The 18,765-nt window shown below is 39.9% G+C and overlaps 1 protein-coding gene across 1 annotated transcript in view; it reads left to right on the forward strand.

Moving 5' to 3' along the window:
- bcl11ba (BCL11 transcription factor B a) overlaps window positions 1–17,611 on the forward strand; it is a 30,654-nt gene extending 13,043 nt beyond the window's left edge. The window contains exons 2-3 of the mRNA XM_053435440.1: window positions 12,307–14,172; window positions 16,418–17,611. Of these exons, the coding sequence (XP_053291415.1) occupies window positions 12,307–14,172; window positions 16,418–16,494 (1,943 nt within the window). The 3' untranslated portion in view covers window positions 16,495–17,611. The remainder of the gene's footprint in view (window positions 1–12,306; window positions 14,173–16,417) is intronic.
- Window positions 17,612–18,765: the final 1,154 nt, after the last annotated feature.

The following is an 18,765-nucleotide window of genomic DNA, read 5'->3' on the forward strand; positions in this document are numbered from 1 at the left end:
GGACCAAATAGAAGAGAGTTTGGCAGAAGAGATCCAAAAGTATGACCACTTGTATAACCCGTCACTGACTGGCGGATTTGTCCGCCAGAAAAAGGCTATGTTGGTATATAGTGGAAAAATAGGCGTGGATACTGTTTTACTCATGGCAGACTCACGTACTCATTGGAGGTTTAAAAGGAGAAGCTACTCATTCAGTTTGAATGATGTGTCGTCATGTGCTGCTAAACTGCATTGTGGTGCAGGCAGTAGAAGTGCAGGGCAGGCACCAGCCAATCAGATCCCATTAATGTCAATATTCACATGCAGGTACCAGCCAATCAAATGATGCAAATATAGGTTGAGTCTAACATCAGACATAAATATGAGCCTGGAGAGAAGAGGCAGCCGGTGAACCTGGTATGTCTTCATCTGTTTGTGGAGTTTAATTCCTCTGTTCTTCCCTTTATCATTGTATTGACCGCTAGCTTGGCATGTTAGCACAAAAGCCGGCTATGATGCGTGTCACGATCGGGAAACTGTGATTGGTTGTTGTCCTTATGACACCAAGTGACAGCCACACCCACCGCTAATCGTTATAGCAACATATGAGTACTGCATTAATACTTTTCCATCGTGCTGACAATGTTGCAATCTGAAATAAGAAAATAATAAAACCAGTGCATTTCTCCTTTAAGAGATGATGCAGCCTTTTTTTTATTGTGCTTCAGAATGTGTGTGTGTTTGCATGTGTTAGTGTGTGTCTGTGCCTCACCAAATGAAAACAGATTGGAGTGGTTATGGGAGTAGGCCTGCTTCCAGTTATTGTAGAGACAGCAGGAGGATTGAGAAGCTACTCTTCTGTCCTCCAGAAAAAAATTTAGACTTTCATATTTTGTCTAGAATCATCCATACACCAATCAGTATTTGACCGTCAACAAATGTAAAAAAAAAGATATGCACAGAATTGAGAAAAAATTCCAGAAGACTGGTGTTTATGAACCAGTTAAATGGCCTGACTGATAAATAACGTTTAGTGTGAAGTACTTAGAGTTGAGCTGGCTTCATTCTGGCTCCCCCTGCACTCTGTCCCTTTATATTTTCAGTGTCTCTGCCTGTCTTTCCATAGCTCACCAGCCATCCAAACCTTATAAGGGCCTTCAAGACAGACATGTCCCCTCATTCCTCCCTCCATCCCTTTATCCATGCCCTCCTCTAACCTCCATCTGCTCTGGATCTGCTCTTGTCCTCGACCTGCCCCCCCACACACACACACACCACCACACACACTTCTTGCTGCCACATCTGTATAAACAAGTGGAGTCTGACCATAACACTCAGAGCAAAAGATACACTCCTTCATTTTCCCCCTCTCTCCTCCCTGATTCACCTCTTTTTCCACCTCAGCAAACAGCGTCTTTGTACTTCTCTCTCTCTGTGGGTAAAGTTATTCGAGTCAAATATGACATATTTTATTCTGTCGTTTTATGTGGAGGAAGATATTGAAATAGCTGCTAAAGGTTACGTTTACAAGAGGAGATCTCTGCCGAAATTTGAGAAGGTGAAACTGATCAGAGGGCATAATGTTGAATTCATAAACCTTGGCTTGCACTCAACACTGTAGTTCACTGGCGGAGAGAGAGAGAGAGAGAGAGAGAGAGATCTTTTATTCCTGATGCCACTGTCAGACAGTGTTGTAATATGTCTCCTTCAGACAGGAGGGGCACTGCTTCATCATAGAATGGGATGGGGCTAGGGCGTGTGTGTGTGTTCCAGGAGACTCTCACTTGGCAGTGTACATTTTGGACAAGCTTCATATAGGGGAAGTGGGGTGGGGTGGATTTGGACGGGACAGGCGAAAGGGAGACGTAGGGGATAGAGAGGGTTGATCCAAAAATGTGTTGGACTGTTACCCCGGTCAAATCAGGCTCATGGCAGACTTTGTGTGTTGTGGCTACAGAGACCGAGCCAACTCGTCACCTGACAACATGTCAATGACTAAACCGGCTCGTCCCCACAGAGGAGTATCCTCGCAGGATACTGAACCTGGAGGAAGTTCCTCAGCACAACCAGTCATCGTCTTATACGTCATGCTGTTGAAATATATTAGTGTCAGCTAGAACAGCTTTTCTTCAATAGGCAGAGTCTAGCTCTTATTTTCATCTTCATCCCACTTTTACATTTTAATTAGACTATCATAAAATCACAATTATAGTAGAATTGTCCATTCATCTGTCTGTTTGTCCCATTCTGATGAGTGCAACTTCTTAGGAATAATATTTTTACAAATTTTACTCAAACATTCACTTAAACTTTAAGATGAACAGATTAGATTTATGCTGTCAAAGGTCAAGGTCACTGTGACCTCACATTTTCTGAATGCGATTTAGCAGGGAAGCCTAGAGGGAATTTCATTACATTTGACTCGAACATTTAGCTGTTTTCAGACATGAACTCTGGAGGATGTCTGAAGAAATTGGTCCACAGAAAGTCTGGAGGCTCTCACTCGTAAATTTGCGTTCACACTTATAGCCTGCAGGAGAATATTTTGAAGTTCTCCAGATTTCAGTGGATGTGTGAAGGCAGCTTTAGACTCAAGGACAAGCTTGTCAGAATGGAGGTCAAAGGTCAAGTAAACTGTGACCTCACAAAGCAATTCAATTATTGCAATGATTATTGTTATACTTTGTTCATTTTTATTGAATTCCTTCAGTCTTCACTACATATGTTATAAGAATGTAGAAGTAAAGTTCAACATGTGTGATTGGTTTAGGAGGCAACCATTCTAGTCACACATATTCACCAGAAGTGGTTAAACAGGAACCAGTCAAAAAGGCAACTGTAGGTCAAGCAACAAAATGTTGGGATCAAATTATTCTATCAACATTAGATAGAAACATTAAGCCCATCTGTATGAGACGATTCTTGACACTGAGATTTATTTTGCGTGTCAGTGAAAACAGTGACGTTTGAAGTGGTAGATGGTCGTGTAGAAAATCTGACCTTCATGTCAGAGACCAGACTGTGTATCCTGTCACTGTGTCATATGCTATATTAATAGTTCCCTTCATTGGAACTAAATAATTGCCTCACCTGAACCATGACAAACAGCTAAGAACCAAGGTGTTCCCATACACGTTGCAGCCTCATATATTTGTTGGAATGAACTCATACATATCGGAACAACCACTGGGGAATTTACTATAAATCTGATAGTAGATTATTTAAAATAAATAAATTTAAAATAAATAAATTAAATGCCCCAGGGGGCTTGGCTTTATTTTTTTGGCTCACATCTGTAAAGAAAAGCATGAACTATTCTGAAAATATTAATTTTAATAGCAAACAAACAGACCTACACATACACACACAAGACACACACACACATACACACAGACTCACACACTCATTCCCGGTGCAGTGGTGCAGTGGTGTGGGCCAGTGTGTGGGATTAGCTGCTATGCTCTGGCACACTCTCCTGGTAATCCCTCTAATTTGTTAACAGGGCACAGAAACAGACACACACACACACACACACACACGTACCTTCACTTGCTGCAGTAGTTTGTTTCGGATTGTACCGCACCTCCTAATTTTGGCTACCTGCTTAAGTGGTGTGAGGGACAGAGAATCTCTTATTCCCATTCCTCCTTCCTTGCTTCTCCTCACCCACTAATGATGAAGCCATGATCAGCTAAGCCCTACTTTCAAATGCATATCATAAGAATGTCAAAGCCTCCTTCCTCCCGCCACTTCTTGTCTTCACTGTCAGGGCTTTTATACACACACATGGACATGCACATCTTGCACAATGATAATCCTTTGCAGGCTGGATAACATATAGACGATGGGCTCCTGCTGAAGTTCAACACATGCTGGGAAGAACGAAAGTTGCATAGACAGAGGCAGAGTGAGAAAGTTACAGAGGCAGAGAGAATACAAGAAAACGCAGCTCATTTTGATTCTTTTGACGTTAATGTCTCTGTCTGGGCCAGACCTGCATATTGACATCCACCAGCTCTGTTAGATACCAACACTCACTTTGCTTCCATTCAGCTATCCAATAATTTCCTCAGAACCTTTTGAAACATGAGCTCTAAAATGAAAACCCTAACCCTAACCCACATCCTCATGATTCTTCTTGCCACCAAAAGCATAAAGTGTTCCTGTGACAGATTCTTCAAGCCTGGGTGTAGATCTGTGAACTGAATCAAATCTGCAGATCTGGTGATGTATCCACTGATGGCTGGTAAAACAACAGAGCCTGTCAGAGCATTGTTGGTGGGATGAGGAGCTGGGATAATTGTATTCCTGTTCTAAAGCCAGAAAGGAAAAATGTGTATAAAATGGATTGAGGATGAGAGTGACGCCATTCTACAGGTAGTTGGAGGTCAACATACAGCAGTAAGAAATTGTCATTAAAAATGCTCACTGAAGTTTCTTCAAAAAGAAGACATCAGTGAAGATGAAGTCAGTGATAGAGAGCTGAAGCTCCAGGCAGTTTAAGCAGGACATTCTATTGTACTTTCAACACTTAATGATTATAAATATATATATATGTATAAGGTATATACATATGTATGTATGTATGTATGTATGTATGTATGTATGTTTGTATGTATGTATGTATGTATTTATGTATGTATGTTTGTATGTATGTATGTATGGCTATGTCTAGATTTAGCCATGGGCACTCATTTGGCTCCTCTTGTCAAGCTGTTGAGATTTAACCTGCAGACAATTCTAACTAAAAGCGGGAAACTAAAACAGAGATAAAAAGCGTTCAACAGCCTTATTGGGACATCTGAGGAGAACCACATCATTAACTCTGGAGTGGACTGAGGTTCTCCTCTAATGCTTGATTTATATCCATATTTGTTAAGACAATTACCAGGGTCATTTCATGTGAGGGTTTTCTGGAAGTTCCAACCTTGATTTTTGACAAAAAAAGAACAGCTCTTAAGCTGAGAGGCAAATAGCAGAATTTCTTCTCCCAAATTCCCTATTTTCAATAGTTTAAATCTAAGCGTAAAAGTCTTCATAGGCAACTCCATTTTTCCATTCAGCCTTTCACTTTCAACACATCATAATTTAAAAAAATAAAATAAAAGAAGAAGCAAATGTTGGATGTTGATCCAGCACATGGCATATAGGCTGACAGTAACAGTCTGTATAGCAGCAAGAGGTAAGGGTTTGCCTCTTGGTCTTTAGCCATTAGCTAAATATGTGAACTGAGCTCAGGGATGACTCAGTTTCCCCAGAAGGAGTTTTCAGTGTGGCTGAGTGGAGCTGCGGGAGCTGTGAAGTAGCTGCACTGAATCACAGTCTCAGAAGTAGCAGATAAAGCCCGCCCCGTCTCCAGTGTTGGGCTCCGTCGGTGCTGACTCTGTATAGGGTTTTCACACTGGAACAGTTCGTGTGTGTTAATTAAAGCTGCAGATTTAAAAGCCTGTTGGATGAGGTTAAAGCTTTGCTCTCAAACCACATCATTCAAAACTAACACACTACCTAATGAATACCAGGAACTAATGATGTCACTAGGACAGGGCAAGCAAAGAATAAACATTTGTTTATTTGTGTGTGTGTGTGTGTGTGTGTGTGTGTGTGTGTATGCGTGCGTGCGTGCGTGCGTGCGAGTGGTTAGGGGGCACCTCAAGCTCACACAAATGGTAAAGATGCTTCTGGCTTAGTAATGCAAGAAAACATATCAGGAAACTTTTCACATGCTCACACACACACATGTCAGCTTTGCTTTGCTCGCTGATATTTTAGCAGGGATATATTTTCTTTGACAGATAATGTGGCACTGTTACTGATAGTGAAAATTGCATTCAACGCAAGTAATCGAGTTATCTGACTCATAACCACCATGCTTCATTGTTCTGCAATAGCTTTTTTTCAGCTTTCAATTTCTGCACTCAGCAATCCTGGAGTTCTTTAAAAGTTTCCATTTTAGGGGCCCAAATGTGTGGACTGAAGGTAATTGTATGGATGTAGCCACACATCCTTCTGTGAATTTTCCCCATTAATCCTCTTTCTTCCCTGTCGAGTCTGATTTGGGATGATTTAATGAAACACCTACATGTAGAGCGATCTATAAATTAATTAACTCGACACTGAAACACTGATTGTCTTTAAAATGGAAAATCAAAAAAAACACTTGAAAGAAGTAAACAGTAGAAAATCCACAGGTGCAACCATGCTCTTGAGCCAGGATCACATCTGTGTGTCGTGTCTTTGAATTTCCGTGGGTGACATTATTCCCATGATCCATGCGACAACATTGATTTTACAGTAGGAGTTAACAATAGTGTGGAGTAAATCATTACAACATCACTAACAATGTGGATGGAGACACAATATTAAAAGTGAATGAGTTAAAGTGAATGTAAAACATCCATGTCAGCGCAGTTAAAGATTGTGAGTCTGCTCTGGCTCTTTATAGTCCCATGTCTCTGTGTCTGCCTTCCATTCAGCTGCCAGCTACAGAAAAAAATCATCATGGTAATCATCTGACACAATAATCCAATGTTGCTCTTCCGTCACATTAATCGCACACTTTAAAGCGATCTGCACTTCCTCTTTAATTCTACGTATTTGACCCCCCAAATCTGTAATAGCTGTGATTTAATTTAGCTATTTAACCTGTAATTCCAGCAATATTTATTGAGGAGTGAGGGGGAGAAAATTGGGCCATTAGCCGCCCCAGATGAATACACTGAGATGAAAATGAATGGCGCTAACTGCCAGTTGACCTTCGTACAGGATTTCTAGCAGTTCCTTCTCTCCCCTTTTTTATTAGGGACAGCCACAGTAATTATAGCAAATTGAATCATAGTGAAAACTGGAATCAGTCAGTAATGAGAGTTTTATGCTGTGTGAAACTAAGCCAGGAAGGAGCAACACACACAAAGGAGAAGAGCGACTGAAGTAAAGAAGGATGAGGAGGGAGACATGTATGTTCGTGTGTATTGTTTCTCCTCCATATGGCTGCTTCTGGGGGACAAACACATACACACGCACGCACAGGCACACACACACCAATGCAGTACAGTATGTTTAATGTCAAATGCTAACACACTGTGACTATGCATGATCGCATTGTTTTTCTTAGCAGTGACACAACTTCAGCTGTGAAAATATGAGTCTAAAATTATCAATCCTTTAAAAGAAATGTCGGAAAAAAGAAAGTCGTTTTTATCATCCACAACAGAACACATTTTCCATTTCACTCACACTTGTTGAAACAGGTTGTGCTGCCATTGTGTGAGAGAAAGACAGAGATAATTGTGTGTGTGTGTGTGTGTGTGTGTGTGTATGTGAGAGAGAGGGAGAGATTGTGTGAGCCAAAGAAAACACAGGCAAAGGGCCAGACTGCACTTCCACAGATATAGAGCAGCTCTAATAGGAAGCAGAGAGATAGATATGACAGACAGAGGTCACTTCCCTTCAACATCTGTATGTAGTATAAGTTCTCTCAAAGTAATATCTTATAACTTCACCATTTTACTCTCTATCCATTTAAAACTGTAGAAATGACTATATTCTTATGTATTTCCTTTGTACTTGCAATTTAATTAGATGCTATAGGGAAGTTAGCCTATTATTATGAAATAGAACAATATAACAATGGCTAATAGGAATTAGGTAATTTAGTGCTTTATTTACAAATTTGGGTAATTAGATATTATATTGTACTGTAATTTATACAGTATAATATATTCATATACTACTGCTAATTATTTCAGACTTTAGACTATATATTTTAACTGTTCTTATTATTAGTAATTGTAATATTTGACATAATATATATAATATTTTTATTATTAAAAAAATCTCAAGTTCTATTATTGTAATATTACCACAACAGCAATACATATATTTATCAAAAGGTAATCTAATGTTGCTTATACAAATGTTGTTTTGTTAAAATATTAAAAGCCACATCCCTGTCTGGTGAAATAATCTCTTGTAGGATTCTAGAATCCTCTTAGGAAAAACATCCTCTCATTGTGGCTTAACATGCGAAAATGTTCTGAAGCATTTAAAATGTGATATCAATCAATCAAATATTATTTGTATAGCCCATATTCACAAATTACAATTCGTCTCATAGGGATATCATCTGATTACTGTCAAACTTCTAAAAGACTGAATGATGAAGGAGCCATTGTTGGCCATTCTTTTTGAAATAGCAAAGGCCACTTATATTGGTTTAAATAGCTTCTATTACGTCATCTGCAGCATTTATAGGCAGTCTTTACAACTTTCAGACCTGCTTAGTGACTTTTTCTCACCCAGTCATGAAACTTTGGGATAAACCTTACCTAATTTCAGTCGAATAAAAGCTCAAGCTCAGGTTTTCCCTCCACAGACACACCTCTTTGTCTCATTCAACTGACTGGCTTAGAAGTTACTGCTAGTTAACAAGTCTTAGTCGTCTTTGGCTGAGAATCATTTTGAGTTATTCCACATTGGCTCTGTTGTCTGAAAACACACAAGAACATTTTAATAAGAACGGTTTTATTCGGATTACAGTTAATCTTAAATAATTTAGGCTATATGTGAAAACAGAGATTGGCAGAGAAGCAAGCATATATTAAGCAAGATGTTAATACAATGATACAAATACAATGCCATGATGTCATTCTGATTAGCTCATTATGTCATCTAGTGACATTTTTTGAGCAGGATTACTCTCTAGTGAAAGTATATTTGTGTGTGTGTGGGTAAAATGGACAATATTTGTACAGTGCTTTGTACATATACACATACATATACACAGGGCTTCTATATGCAGCACTTTCTCTAATATCATCATTCACACACTGTCAGCACAACTGCCAGGGGCAATTTGGGTTTCAATATCTTGCACAAAGAGTGCAGAGGAGCCAGGGATCAAACCACTGACCTTTTGGTTAGAGGACAACCCTCTCTACCTCTGTGTATGGACCTAGACTTGTTTAGTATTGCATTCTGCTCTGATTTATAATGCATATGTGTCTGCACCAGCCATTGGCTGTTGGCATTATGTTTTTCGGTTGTCTGTCCCTACATCCCATTCTTTAGAACACCATATCACAAGAACGCCTTGGTACAAACATTCACTTTAACTCAAGGATAAACTAATCAAGATCAGAGATCACGGTAAACTCCCCAAATATGTGTTTGGCCTCTTTTGCGTAAGGGAAACTCTTCAGATTTGGCACACATGGTCACTTGGACCCAATGATGAACTGATCAGATTTTGGTGCTGTAGGTCAAAGGTCAAGGTCACTGTGACCTCATGTTTCTGTGATGTAATATATGAGGAATGCCTGAAGGGAATTCTCTAAAATTTGGCACACAAGTTAATTTGGAATTACTGATAACTGATGTATTTGTTAAATCTGATAGATTTACTTTAACTAATATTAGGTTTGACATATTTCCATTTTTAGACTCCCATCTGTAAAGAAAAGCATTGACTCTTCTGAATTATTTCTTCTAGTAGCAAGCACACAGACAGACAGACAGACAGACAGACAGACAGACACACACACACACACTCTCTCTCTCTCTCTCCTAAACTTACCCTAGCCATAACTTAACCTTTACCCTAACCTGACCCTAAACGTGACATTAACTTAGTCCTTTTTTGTCCCCATAAGGAAGACAATCTTAATAATAAATACAGGTTCCCACAACACGAGTAATATGGAGACCACATAGCGCACAACCTGGAAATGTACATTCAGTATTTCATAATTCAAACTGTGTGTGTGTGTGTGTGTGTGTGTGTGCATGCGTACGTGTGTGTGCATGCGTACGTGTGTGTATGTTTTAGTCAGAAACAGAGAGGAGAGAAGGAAAGAAAGTATCTGCAAATGCCAATGAGGTAGTGTGTTTTTTTTCTTTGAGTGTTATATATGTGTTTGTGTGTGACACACAACACTCCATAAAACATGCTCTGTGCATCTTACCAAATAATGTAATGAGCAGTCCTCTCTCTTTCTCTCTCTCTCCCTCTGTTTTTTTCATATGGAAATAGGAAATAATGGGGTGATTAAATAGAGTCGTATATTAAAGTACAGCTGACATTAGAATTAGCATAATGTGCTCTCGCCTCAGGCTGCATACTTTATTTGCCATCTGCGTTGGTCTCCCTTCCCCCAGGAGGGCGCACACACACACACACACACACACACACACACACACACACACACACACACACACACACACACACACACACACACACACACACACACACACACACAATTCCCCCAAACAAATACACACACACAATTCCCCCAAACAAATACCCTTACCCGTTCATTCCACTGTGGCCAGAGAGAAATGGCGTTCAGTGCAGAAACACATACTTTCTCTATCTCTCTCTATCACTCTCTCTGTCCCACACTCACACACACAAATGCCTCTGTTCCTAATTGTTGGGCAGAAATGAACGTCAGCTGCCCCTTAAATGACTTCTGTCGGTAGATGAGAAGTTCAGCTGAAGGACTGAGGATGGAGAAGCATCTCAGCTCTCCCTTCATCCTCAGTCTCTTTTACTCACGGATCAAAGGATTGAGTGAAAAGAGAGAGTAACAGAAGGTGCGGGTTCCTTTTTTTGGTGTTGTGGGTCTTGAGTTTTAGTAGTAAAACAGTGTGTGTGTTTGTATGTGTACGAGAGAGAAAGAGAGAGAGAGAGAGAGACATAGAAAGCGTAGACAGAAAGGTGCAGACAAAAGCTGAGGCGTGGGGAGCTGTTATTTTCATTGTATGTGTGTGTGTTGGGGGGGGGGGGGGGGGTGCTGTCCACTATAATTAAGTCAAAAGGCTTTACAGGACTGTGGAGGTGAACAGCTGTTCCGCCTCTTGCCTTTCCTCCTTAACACACATACGCACTCACAAACCACACTGACTCACACAAACGGGTGAGCGACTGGGTGAAATGTTTCAGTGAGGAGAGGTTAACTGTCTAACAGGGGGGATATTAAATTACTGAGATGCTTATTGTTGAATTATTTAAGGTAATTTTATTTTGTGCGTTTTTCTTTCAAAAGCCAAAATATAATAAAATATAATATTTTGAGGCTTGTATATACATTTGATCAACATTTACATTATTTTATTATTTTGTAATTTTTTCCAATATAATAAAAAATAATATTAATACAAAGAGACTGAACTTTAAATCTTCAAACATGTTGGATGTAAATATAACGTATGCATCTTTATTCTTTCATTTGGGCAGGTGTGGCTCAGGGGGTATAGCGGTACTCCTGAGCCCCTGGTGGCTGTGCCATTCTCATAGAAGAAAGTGGTAAAGTGTTAAAAAAAACTGTACTGTAAAGCGGTCATCAAGACTAGAAAAGCTCTATATGAATACAGACCATTTACCATATTCAGCACATTTAATGCTTGTGTGTAGCTTTTATACCTGGTATACTCACTGTAGGAGAGCTCCTCTTTATTCGAGATCAAGCTCAGTTTTTTCATGGTGGTAGCAAGTTACCTAGGAACAGCGGGACCCATTCATATGTCCTGTATCTGTGTATGTGCACCATTACAACATTTGCGTTAATTAATTCTTAAAATCACAGATCATATATCCCCTCAAAATTGTGTTCTTGCCATTAATTGTCATTGATTGACAAATTAAAGAAGTCTTTGATTGTAGAGTAGGTATTTAAAATTCCAAACAAGTATGTCACTTTTAAATTCTGGGACAGTCAGAGGTGATCGGACAAACCAATTTTTACATTTTCTAGTCAAATTATAATAAAATCCACACTATAATGTAATAACAAGTGTTTCTCTCAGCTGATTTTATCTCTTCCAAAGATCCAGGAATTTGATAGCTTAGTATTAGATTATCACAGATTCTTTGCTCGTAGGGATTGTCAGTTTTTTAAAATTCATACACATACATGTATACATCTTCTTTCATGCTTGCTGTAAATCTAAACACACACAAACACACCGTTGCAGTTTGTACTTTGAGAATCACAATACTGTTTATGAGAGATTTAACGCCTCATGTTGGCCAATCCAGTATCTGTGAGAGGGCACCTCTCAATAGCATGATAAGTAGCATTTATGTGACCACATGAGTAACTAGAAATAAGCTGTTGTAGAAAAGCTATAGTTCCTGACAATTTTAATAACGAATGGTGTCAAGTTTACTAATAAGGTATTTAAAAAAATGAATAAATGTTTACTTTTGTGACTGAAAATATGTGTTACTTCAGAAGGCTTGGCCATCTCTCACTCATGTTTTAATCGCATCAAATAAGTGAGTAGGTCTCGGTTGAAATATTTCAAGTATTTTCTCTTTCTGTGTCGCAGGTGGCAGGGATGAGCCTTCCAGCTATATATGTACCACATGCAAACAGCCCTTCCCCAGCGCCTGGTTCCTGCTGCAGCATGCCCAGAACATCCATGGCATTCGCATTTACCTGGAATCCAACCCCTCTAGCACAGCCCTCACTCCCCGCATCACTATGCCTCCGCCCATGGGCAACGACTCCATCCCACAGTCCCCCCTCACCAACTTTCTTGGGGACAACAATCCTTTCCATCTCCTAAGGATGACAGGTCCCCTGCTACGGGAGCCTCCCCCAGGTTTTGTGGAGAACCGCCTTCCCAACACACCTCCGTTTGTCAGCCCCCCTCCCCGCCATCACCTGGACCCCCACCGGCTGGAACGCCTTAGTGCAGAGGAAATGGGCCTCATCTCCCAGCACCCTAGTGCCTTTGAGAGGGTGATGCGGCTAACACCTATGGCCATGGAGTCCCAGTCTATGGACTTCTCCAGACGATTACGTGAGTTGGCAGGGAACAACAACAGTACCACACCACCATTATCACCCAGCAGGGCAAACCCTATGCACCGACTACTAAACCCCAACCCCTTTCAGCCCGGACCAAAATCTCCCTTTCTTAGCACACCCCCTTTACCACCAATGCCCCCAAATAGCACCACTCCTCCCCAGACACAGATCAAGGTCAAGTCCTGTGAGTTCTGCGGTAAGACCTTCAAATTTCAGAGCAACTTGGTCGTGCATCGGCGCAGCCATACCGGAGAAAAACCTTACAAGTGCCAGCTGTGTGACCACGCCTGCTCTCAGGCAAGCAAACTGAAACGCCACATGAAGACACACATGCACAAGTCTGGATCCCTGACCGGGCGCTCAGATGATGGACTGTCTACTACGAGCTCTCCAGAGCCAGGTACAAGTGATGTCACAGGTGAGGGCATGAAGAATCGTGACGGGGACTTCCAGGGGGAAGGCAACGAGGAAGAAGAAGAGGAAGAAGAAGAAGAGGAACTTGAGAATGAGAGTCGACCAGAATCCAACTTCAGCATGGAGTCTGAGTTCTACCGCAACAGGGAGAATGGTTCTAAACCATTATCAGAGGAGAAGTCATCACTCGCTCTTGAGAAGATGATGGAGGGTGGGGGCCTCAACTCTATACAGCAGTACAATAATTTAATAGTTGACAATCGTAAAAGGATGCCCTTCTCAAAGAGGGGCTCAGATGGGCTGCGGGAAACTGGGGATGAAGACTCAGTGGCTTGCGAAATAGACCACCACCAGCAGGAAGAGAGGACCACCATTAATGGCCGGAACTGTGGCTCTGGTGACTCTTTCTCGGGCCTGTTCCCTCGTAAGCCCACACCCATCACTAGCCCCAGCCTGTCCATCTCTTCAAATAAGAGGATCAAGATTGAGAAGGACTTGGATCTTCCTCCAGCACCCCACATTCCCTCAGAGAACGTCTACTCCCAGTGGTTGGTGGGCTACGCTGCCTCGCGACACTTCATTAAGGACCCTTTCCTAGGTTTCACCGACTCCAGACAATCTCCCTTTGCCACCTCCTCTGAGCACTCATCAGAGAATGGCAGCCTGCGGTTCTCAACACCTCCGGGTGACCTGCTGGATGGTGGCCTTTCCGGCCGCAGCGGCACCGCCAGTGGGGGCAGCACACCGCATCTGGGTGGAGGTCCGGGACCAGGTCGACCTAGCTCCAAGGACAGCAGGAGGTCTGACACCTGCGAATACTGTGGAAAGATCTTCAAGAACTGTAGCAACCTGACGGTGCATCGACGCAGTCACACAGGTGAAAGGCCCTACAAGTGTGAGCTGTGCAACTATGCCTGCGCCCAGAGCTCCAAGCTCACGCGCCACATGAAGACACATGGCCAGCTTGGTAAGGACGTCTACCGCTGTGACATTTGCCAAATGCCCTTCAGCGTGTACAGCACTCTGGAAAAACACATGAAAAAGTGGCATGGAGAACATTTGATGACCAATGAGGTCAAAATTGAACAAGCAGAGAGAACCTAAAACAGGTTATTTATTTCCATAATCTGTGCCACACTTTGACTTAAAAAAAAAAAAAAAAAAAAAAAAAAAAAAACTAAATGGGGAGCTGGATACTCTTTTTCTGAGATTCTCATTTTGGGTTAATTTTGGGTTTTGCCTAAGAAACTGCCAGTTTAAAAAAAAAGAAAACCAATTGAAGCTGTTTAAACTGCCTCATCTGGAGTTCCTTTTAAAACAATCAGTCAGTTGAGTTTTAACATATGTGGAGCCTTTAACTGTGCAATAATTTCTGTATTTATTGGATTTTGTATTTTTGCATGTGCAGGTAAATTTTTTATTTAGGCTTTTTCTATTTGTAATACTTTGACTTTAACTTACTCTATGTTTTAGTAACCCACATTATATCTTTAGAACCTTTTTCTTTTTCTTAAAGTCAATTTTAATTATACCTTTCAGGCTGCCACATGTAGGAAAATTGAATATTAAGCGAAAAATTTGCTTTCTCGAAGAGAAGCTGAATTCAATCTTCAAGTTGGCAGTGGTGTTAACTGAGATTGCTAGAATTAGTTTGTTTTGTGTGACGATGATATGCGGACAACAATCCTTGGCCTTGTAGCATGAGCTAATTCTTAAACATGTCAATATAATTGGAAATGTAGCACTGAGTGTCATATTTGACAGTAAATGTAAAATCAAAGCGGTTTCTTCCTGAGAACACCATAACCAGCCAGAAGAAACAGATTCTAGATAAGGCAGCTGCTGACTGGTACATAGTACCAAATCTTGACGAAGCTACAACCATCCCTCATCTCTTCTCCTTGCCACACCCCTTCCACTTATTACAAACTAACCAATTGATTATATTTAGCATGAAGCAATATGATCTAGGGTATATTATTTATTGAGTGTAAAATGCCCACGAAGCCATGCATAATACTTAGAGAGATGGAAGAACCAGATATGAGAGCGAGCACAGGGACATCTCAGGGTGAGCAATACTACTTTTATTTATTTATCCCACTCCTGTGTTTCAGAGTCATTTACATTTCATCATAAATTGAAATCTTTTGAGACAGTTATGTCCTCTTGCCCTTGCCTACCTGCTTAGTGACAAGCTATATACTATTTCAAAGAGGGGGATAACATGATTTAGTTAGGTGAGGGCTAAATATATGTGCATACTATGGCAGATGTCAATACTTTAGCTGGATTTCTGCAGGAAATGTATCAATCAATCAATCAAATTTTATTTGTATAGCCCATATTCACAAATTACAATTCATCTCATAGGGCTCAATGTATGTCTCACATTTTATTCTTCAAATTTATATAAAAAGAAATGAGCAGTACATTTTGACTTGTATTGTTATATTGGTTAATCTGATTATGAAGTCACTCTGCAGGAATTCAAATTCTTCAAAGCTACATTTGTATGGGACAATTTTGTGTAGAAGAGGGAAATGTGTATGTTTGCTGAAATAGTAGGACTAAACAAGCAACACCAGCTCGCTCCATGCTCCTTTTTTAATTTTACATATCATAACCCCTAGTTTGATTTCATAATGGCACTTTTTAATTTTTAAATCAGATCTAATTTATTGTTGTCAATAAACAAATTACAGAGCTCTTAACAACAGACCTGCACCTTTTGTTTTCAGTCAGACACACACAGAAAGATGGTCAGAAAAAGTGACTAAAAGGGTCTAGAGCTTGGGATCTACTGGCATTGAACTGCCCAGGGTTGTTAGGCATGGCTTTCCCAATGCTGGCACACAAAAAAAAATAATGATGATAATAATGATGAATCCAGAACAGTTTTTGTACTGCCATTCAGTTTGACATGAGTGTGCCTTGAATAACAATCTTCTTATTTATTGTCGAAGACAAATGCAACAGATTTATAAAGCATCAAATTGAATGAGATAATTTTTTTTGTTGATGTGTAATTTGACATTACAATTATTTAAAACAATACATATGAAACGATGCTGAATTTAGGTTAGGAGTGCCCAGCACACTACTTATGTGTCTGTGTGTATATGTGTATTCATATGTACATATAAAGACACAAACATATATAGATATATAACAAATTCCTCACTCATAAGAACATGTTTGTCCCTCAACAGAAAATCCCAGGAGTGAACAAAAGCCACACAAAAAGTCAAGGAAGACCTGGACAGAAATCAGGAACTACAGAAGCTAAAAAGGATTTTAGTGAACTGTGTCTTAAAATAAGTTTACAGTATTGAAACAAGTACAAGGGTAAAATAATATTTGTGTGTATTTGTGTTTTGAACAAAAAAGTATTTTTTTTCTAGGTTTGCTTTTAAAGTTCCTCTGAATGCCATACTGGCGACGTGTGTATTGTTTATATATATATAATTTAATTTTTTCCCTCTTTTTAATTTTGGTGACGGGGTTTTAGTATATATATATATAAATATATATGAATATATATAAATTTTTTCTTGTTTACTGTCAAAGTATACCAGTATTTGTAATATTGGAGAATGCCTGGGCATTTTACAAAAATAGAAAAAATATTGTTTTGAATTTTTTATTTTGCAGTCCAATTTAAATTGTGGGTCTCTTAAACTGTTTTTGTCACTGTAACTGTATAAGTCTTCAGTTTAAGTAACTTTTATTCTGCCTTGGGTGTAATGAAATAAAAAATAAATGAGATAAAAAATGACAGAGCAGTAACACACTTGGATTTGGTAGGGGAGTTTGGGTGCGGGTGGGTGGTTGGTTTGGAGGAAGTAGGGTTCCTCCCTTAGAAACAATGGAGCATTGGTTCTGCTTTTCAGGAAAATCCCAATGAAAATCCTGACTTGTATCTATTTTCCTGCTTCTGGTATGGAATATTCTTCATGGACAGTTTGAAATACATGTGTAGGCACTCGCTGTCTTTAATGAGGAGCTTATCTTTTTTAACTTGTAGGCTTCATGTATCCTTTGTGAATAGGGTACTCTGAGTAGCTGGGGATGTCTTGCTCTTACACTGGGTGCAAAGGGAGGGTGACTTCATTCCAGTGACAAGATACAACCTACAGGCTGCCATGATCTTTTTTCCTTTCATTGGGCAGGATAAACACAACCTAATTCATTTGTACTGTTGTAATGAATCACATTGTACAGAGTGGGGTTAAAACGGTTGTATGACAGCCTTTTAGTGACAAAAACACAGGTTGATGTTTTGTTTACATTGGTTGTACATAGTTTTCTATGACTTCACTGTTATTTGAATTGCTTTTTTTTCTTTTATTTGATTGTGATTTCCAACTGGCACTGGCAGTGAATTCCTGTGTTTGGGGGGCGGGTGTGTGTGTGTATGTATGTGTGTGTGGGGGGGGGGATTCTTCTGTTTGACCTTTGTGACCTCCATGTCAGTTTTCAGGCACATGCCTCCCCAATTGATATTTCTCAGCATGAGAACAGAGCACAAATACAAGCTGTTACAATTATCCACCCTCTGCTTGTTTGTCTCATTTTTGTTCTATGAGCTGATCTCTCAAAAAGAACGACACATTTACAACATGAATAAAAAAATGTATTACATGCACTAAGGTTTTACCATCTACAGGCACATTTACTGCTGCTGAACGCCAACACAAGACCTGCCATCATATGAACATCAGCCAGTAGAAACAAAAAATTCTTGGTGATTAGATTAAAACCATGAATTAATCCAGTAAAGGGCATTCCATGTATGTCTTATGACAGCAGACTTTTACCATCACACATATTGTAGATTTACTCATTTTAATACTCAACAATAATAGAAAATAAAAAGCATTCTAATGTTTTTTTCTAGCACTTCCAAGTGTAGTCATTAACAGGACACTTTCAGAAATATGTGTATATGTGTGTATGAATAAGAGTGAAACAATGAGTGCTACCATCGGTTTTTCGTAATTTCTGAATTAGTGTATATCCTGTAGGCCTACTGTAAAGTTCAACACATAATTTACTGTTATGCTGTTAGGGAGCACTTACACATACGCAATGCTGTAAAACTTGACAGTTGATTCTTGGTTCTAACGCAATCATTATAATGACAATCATCAATCATTTTGAAAAAGTTGTCTTTCTTGGCCGACTTTGTAACGAGGCTAGTTTGCTTCCCTATCTGTCTCTGCCTCTTCTGCCCAGGCTTAGTTTCTCTGGTTTGTGTCCCGGTGAGTAAATAATGTCTGACAACAGGGCGATATCCTACTGCAAAAATCAATAATCAGTCTCTACCCCATTTTGACAATTGATGTCAGACAGGACATGAATGTGATTTGTTTGGCTGATGCCTGTACAACACAAAAAGAGTGAAGCAATGGAACCACAATGCAGTTTGGCAACACGTGACATCACACTATGCAGATTGAAGGAGTAGCGTTTCCATTGAAGCCTCCTACATGGCCATGCTCTATCTTAAACTACACATTGCGTGATACTTTTTACAGATACTACAGATATATTTGAA

This window comes from Pleuronectes platessa, chromosome 11 (genome assembly GCF_947347685.1).
Source record: "Pleuronectes platessa chromosome 11, fPlePla1.1, whole genome shotgun sequence".
NCBI lineage: Eukaryota > Metazoa > Chordata > Actinopteri > Pleuronectiformes > Pleuronectidae > Pleuronectes > Pleuronectes platessa.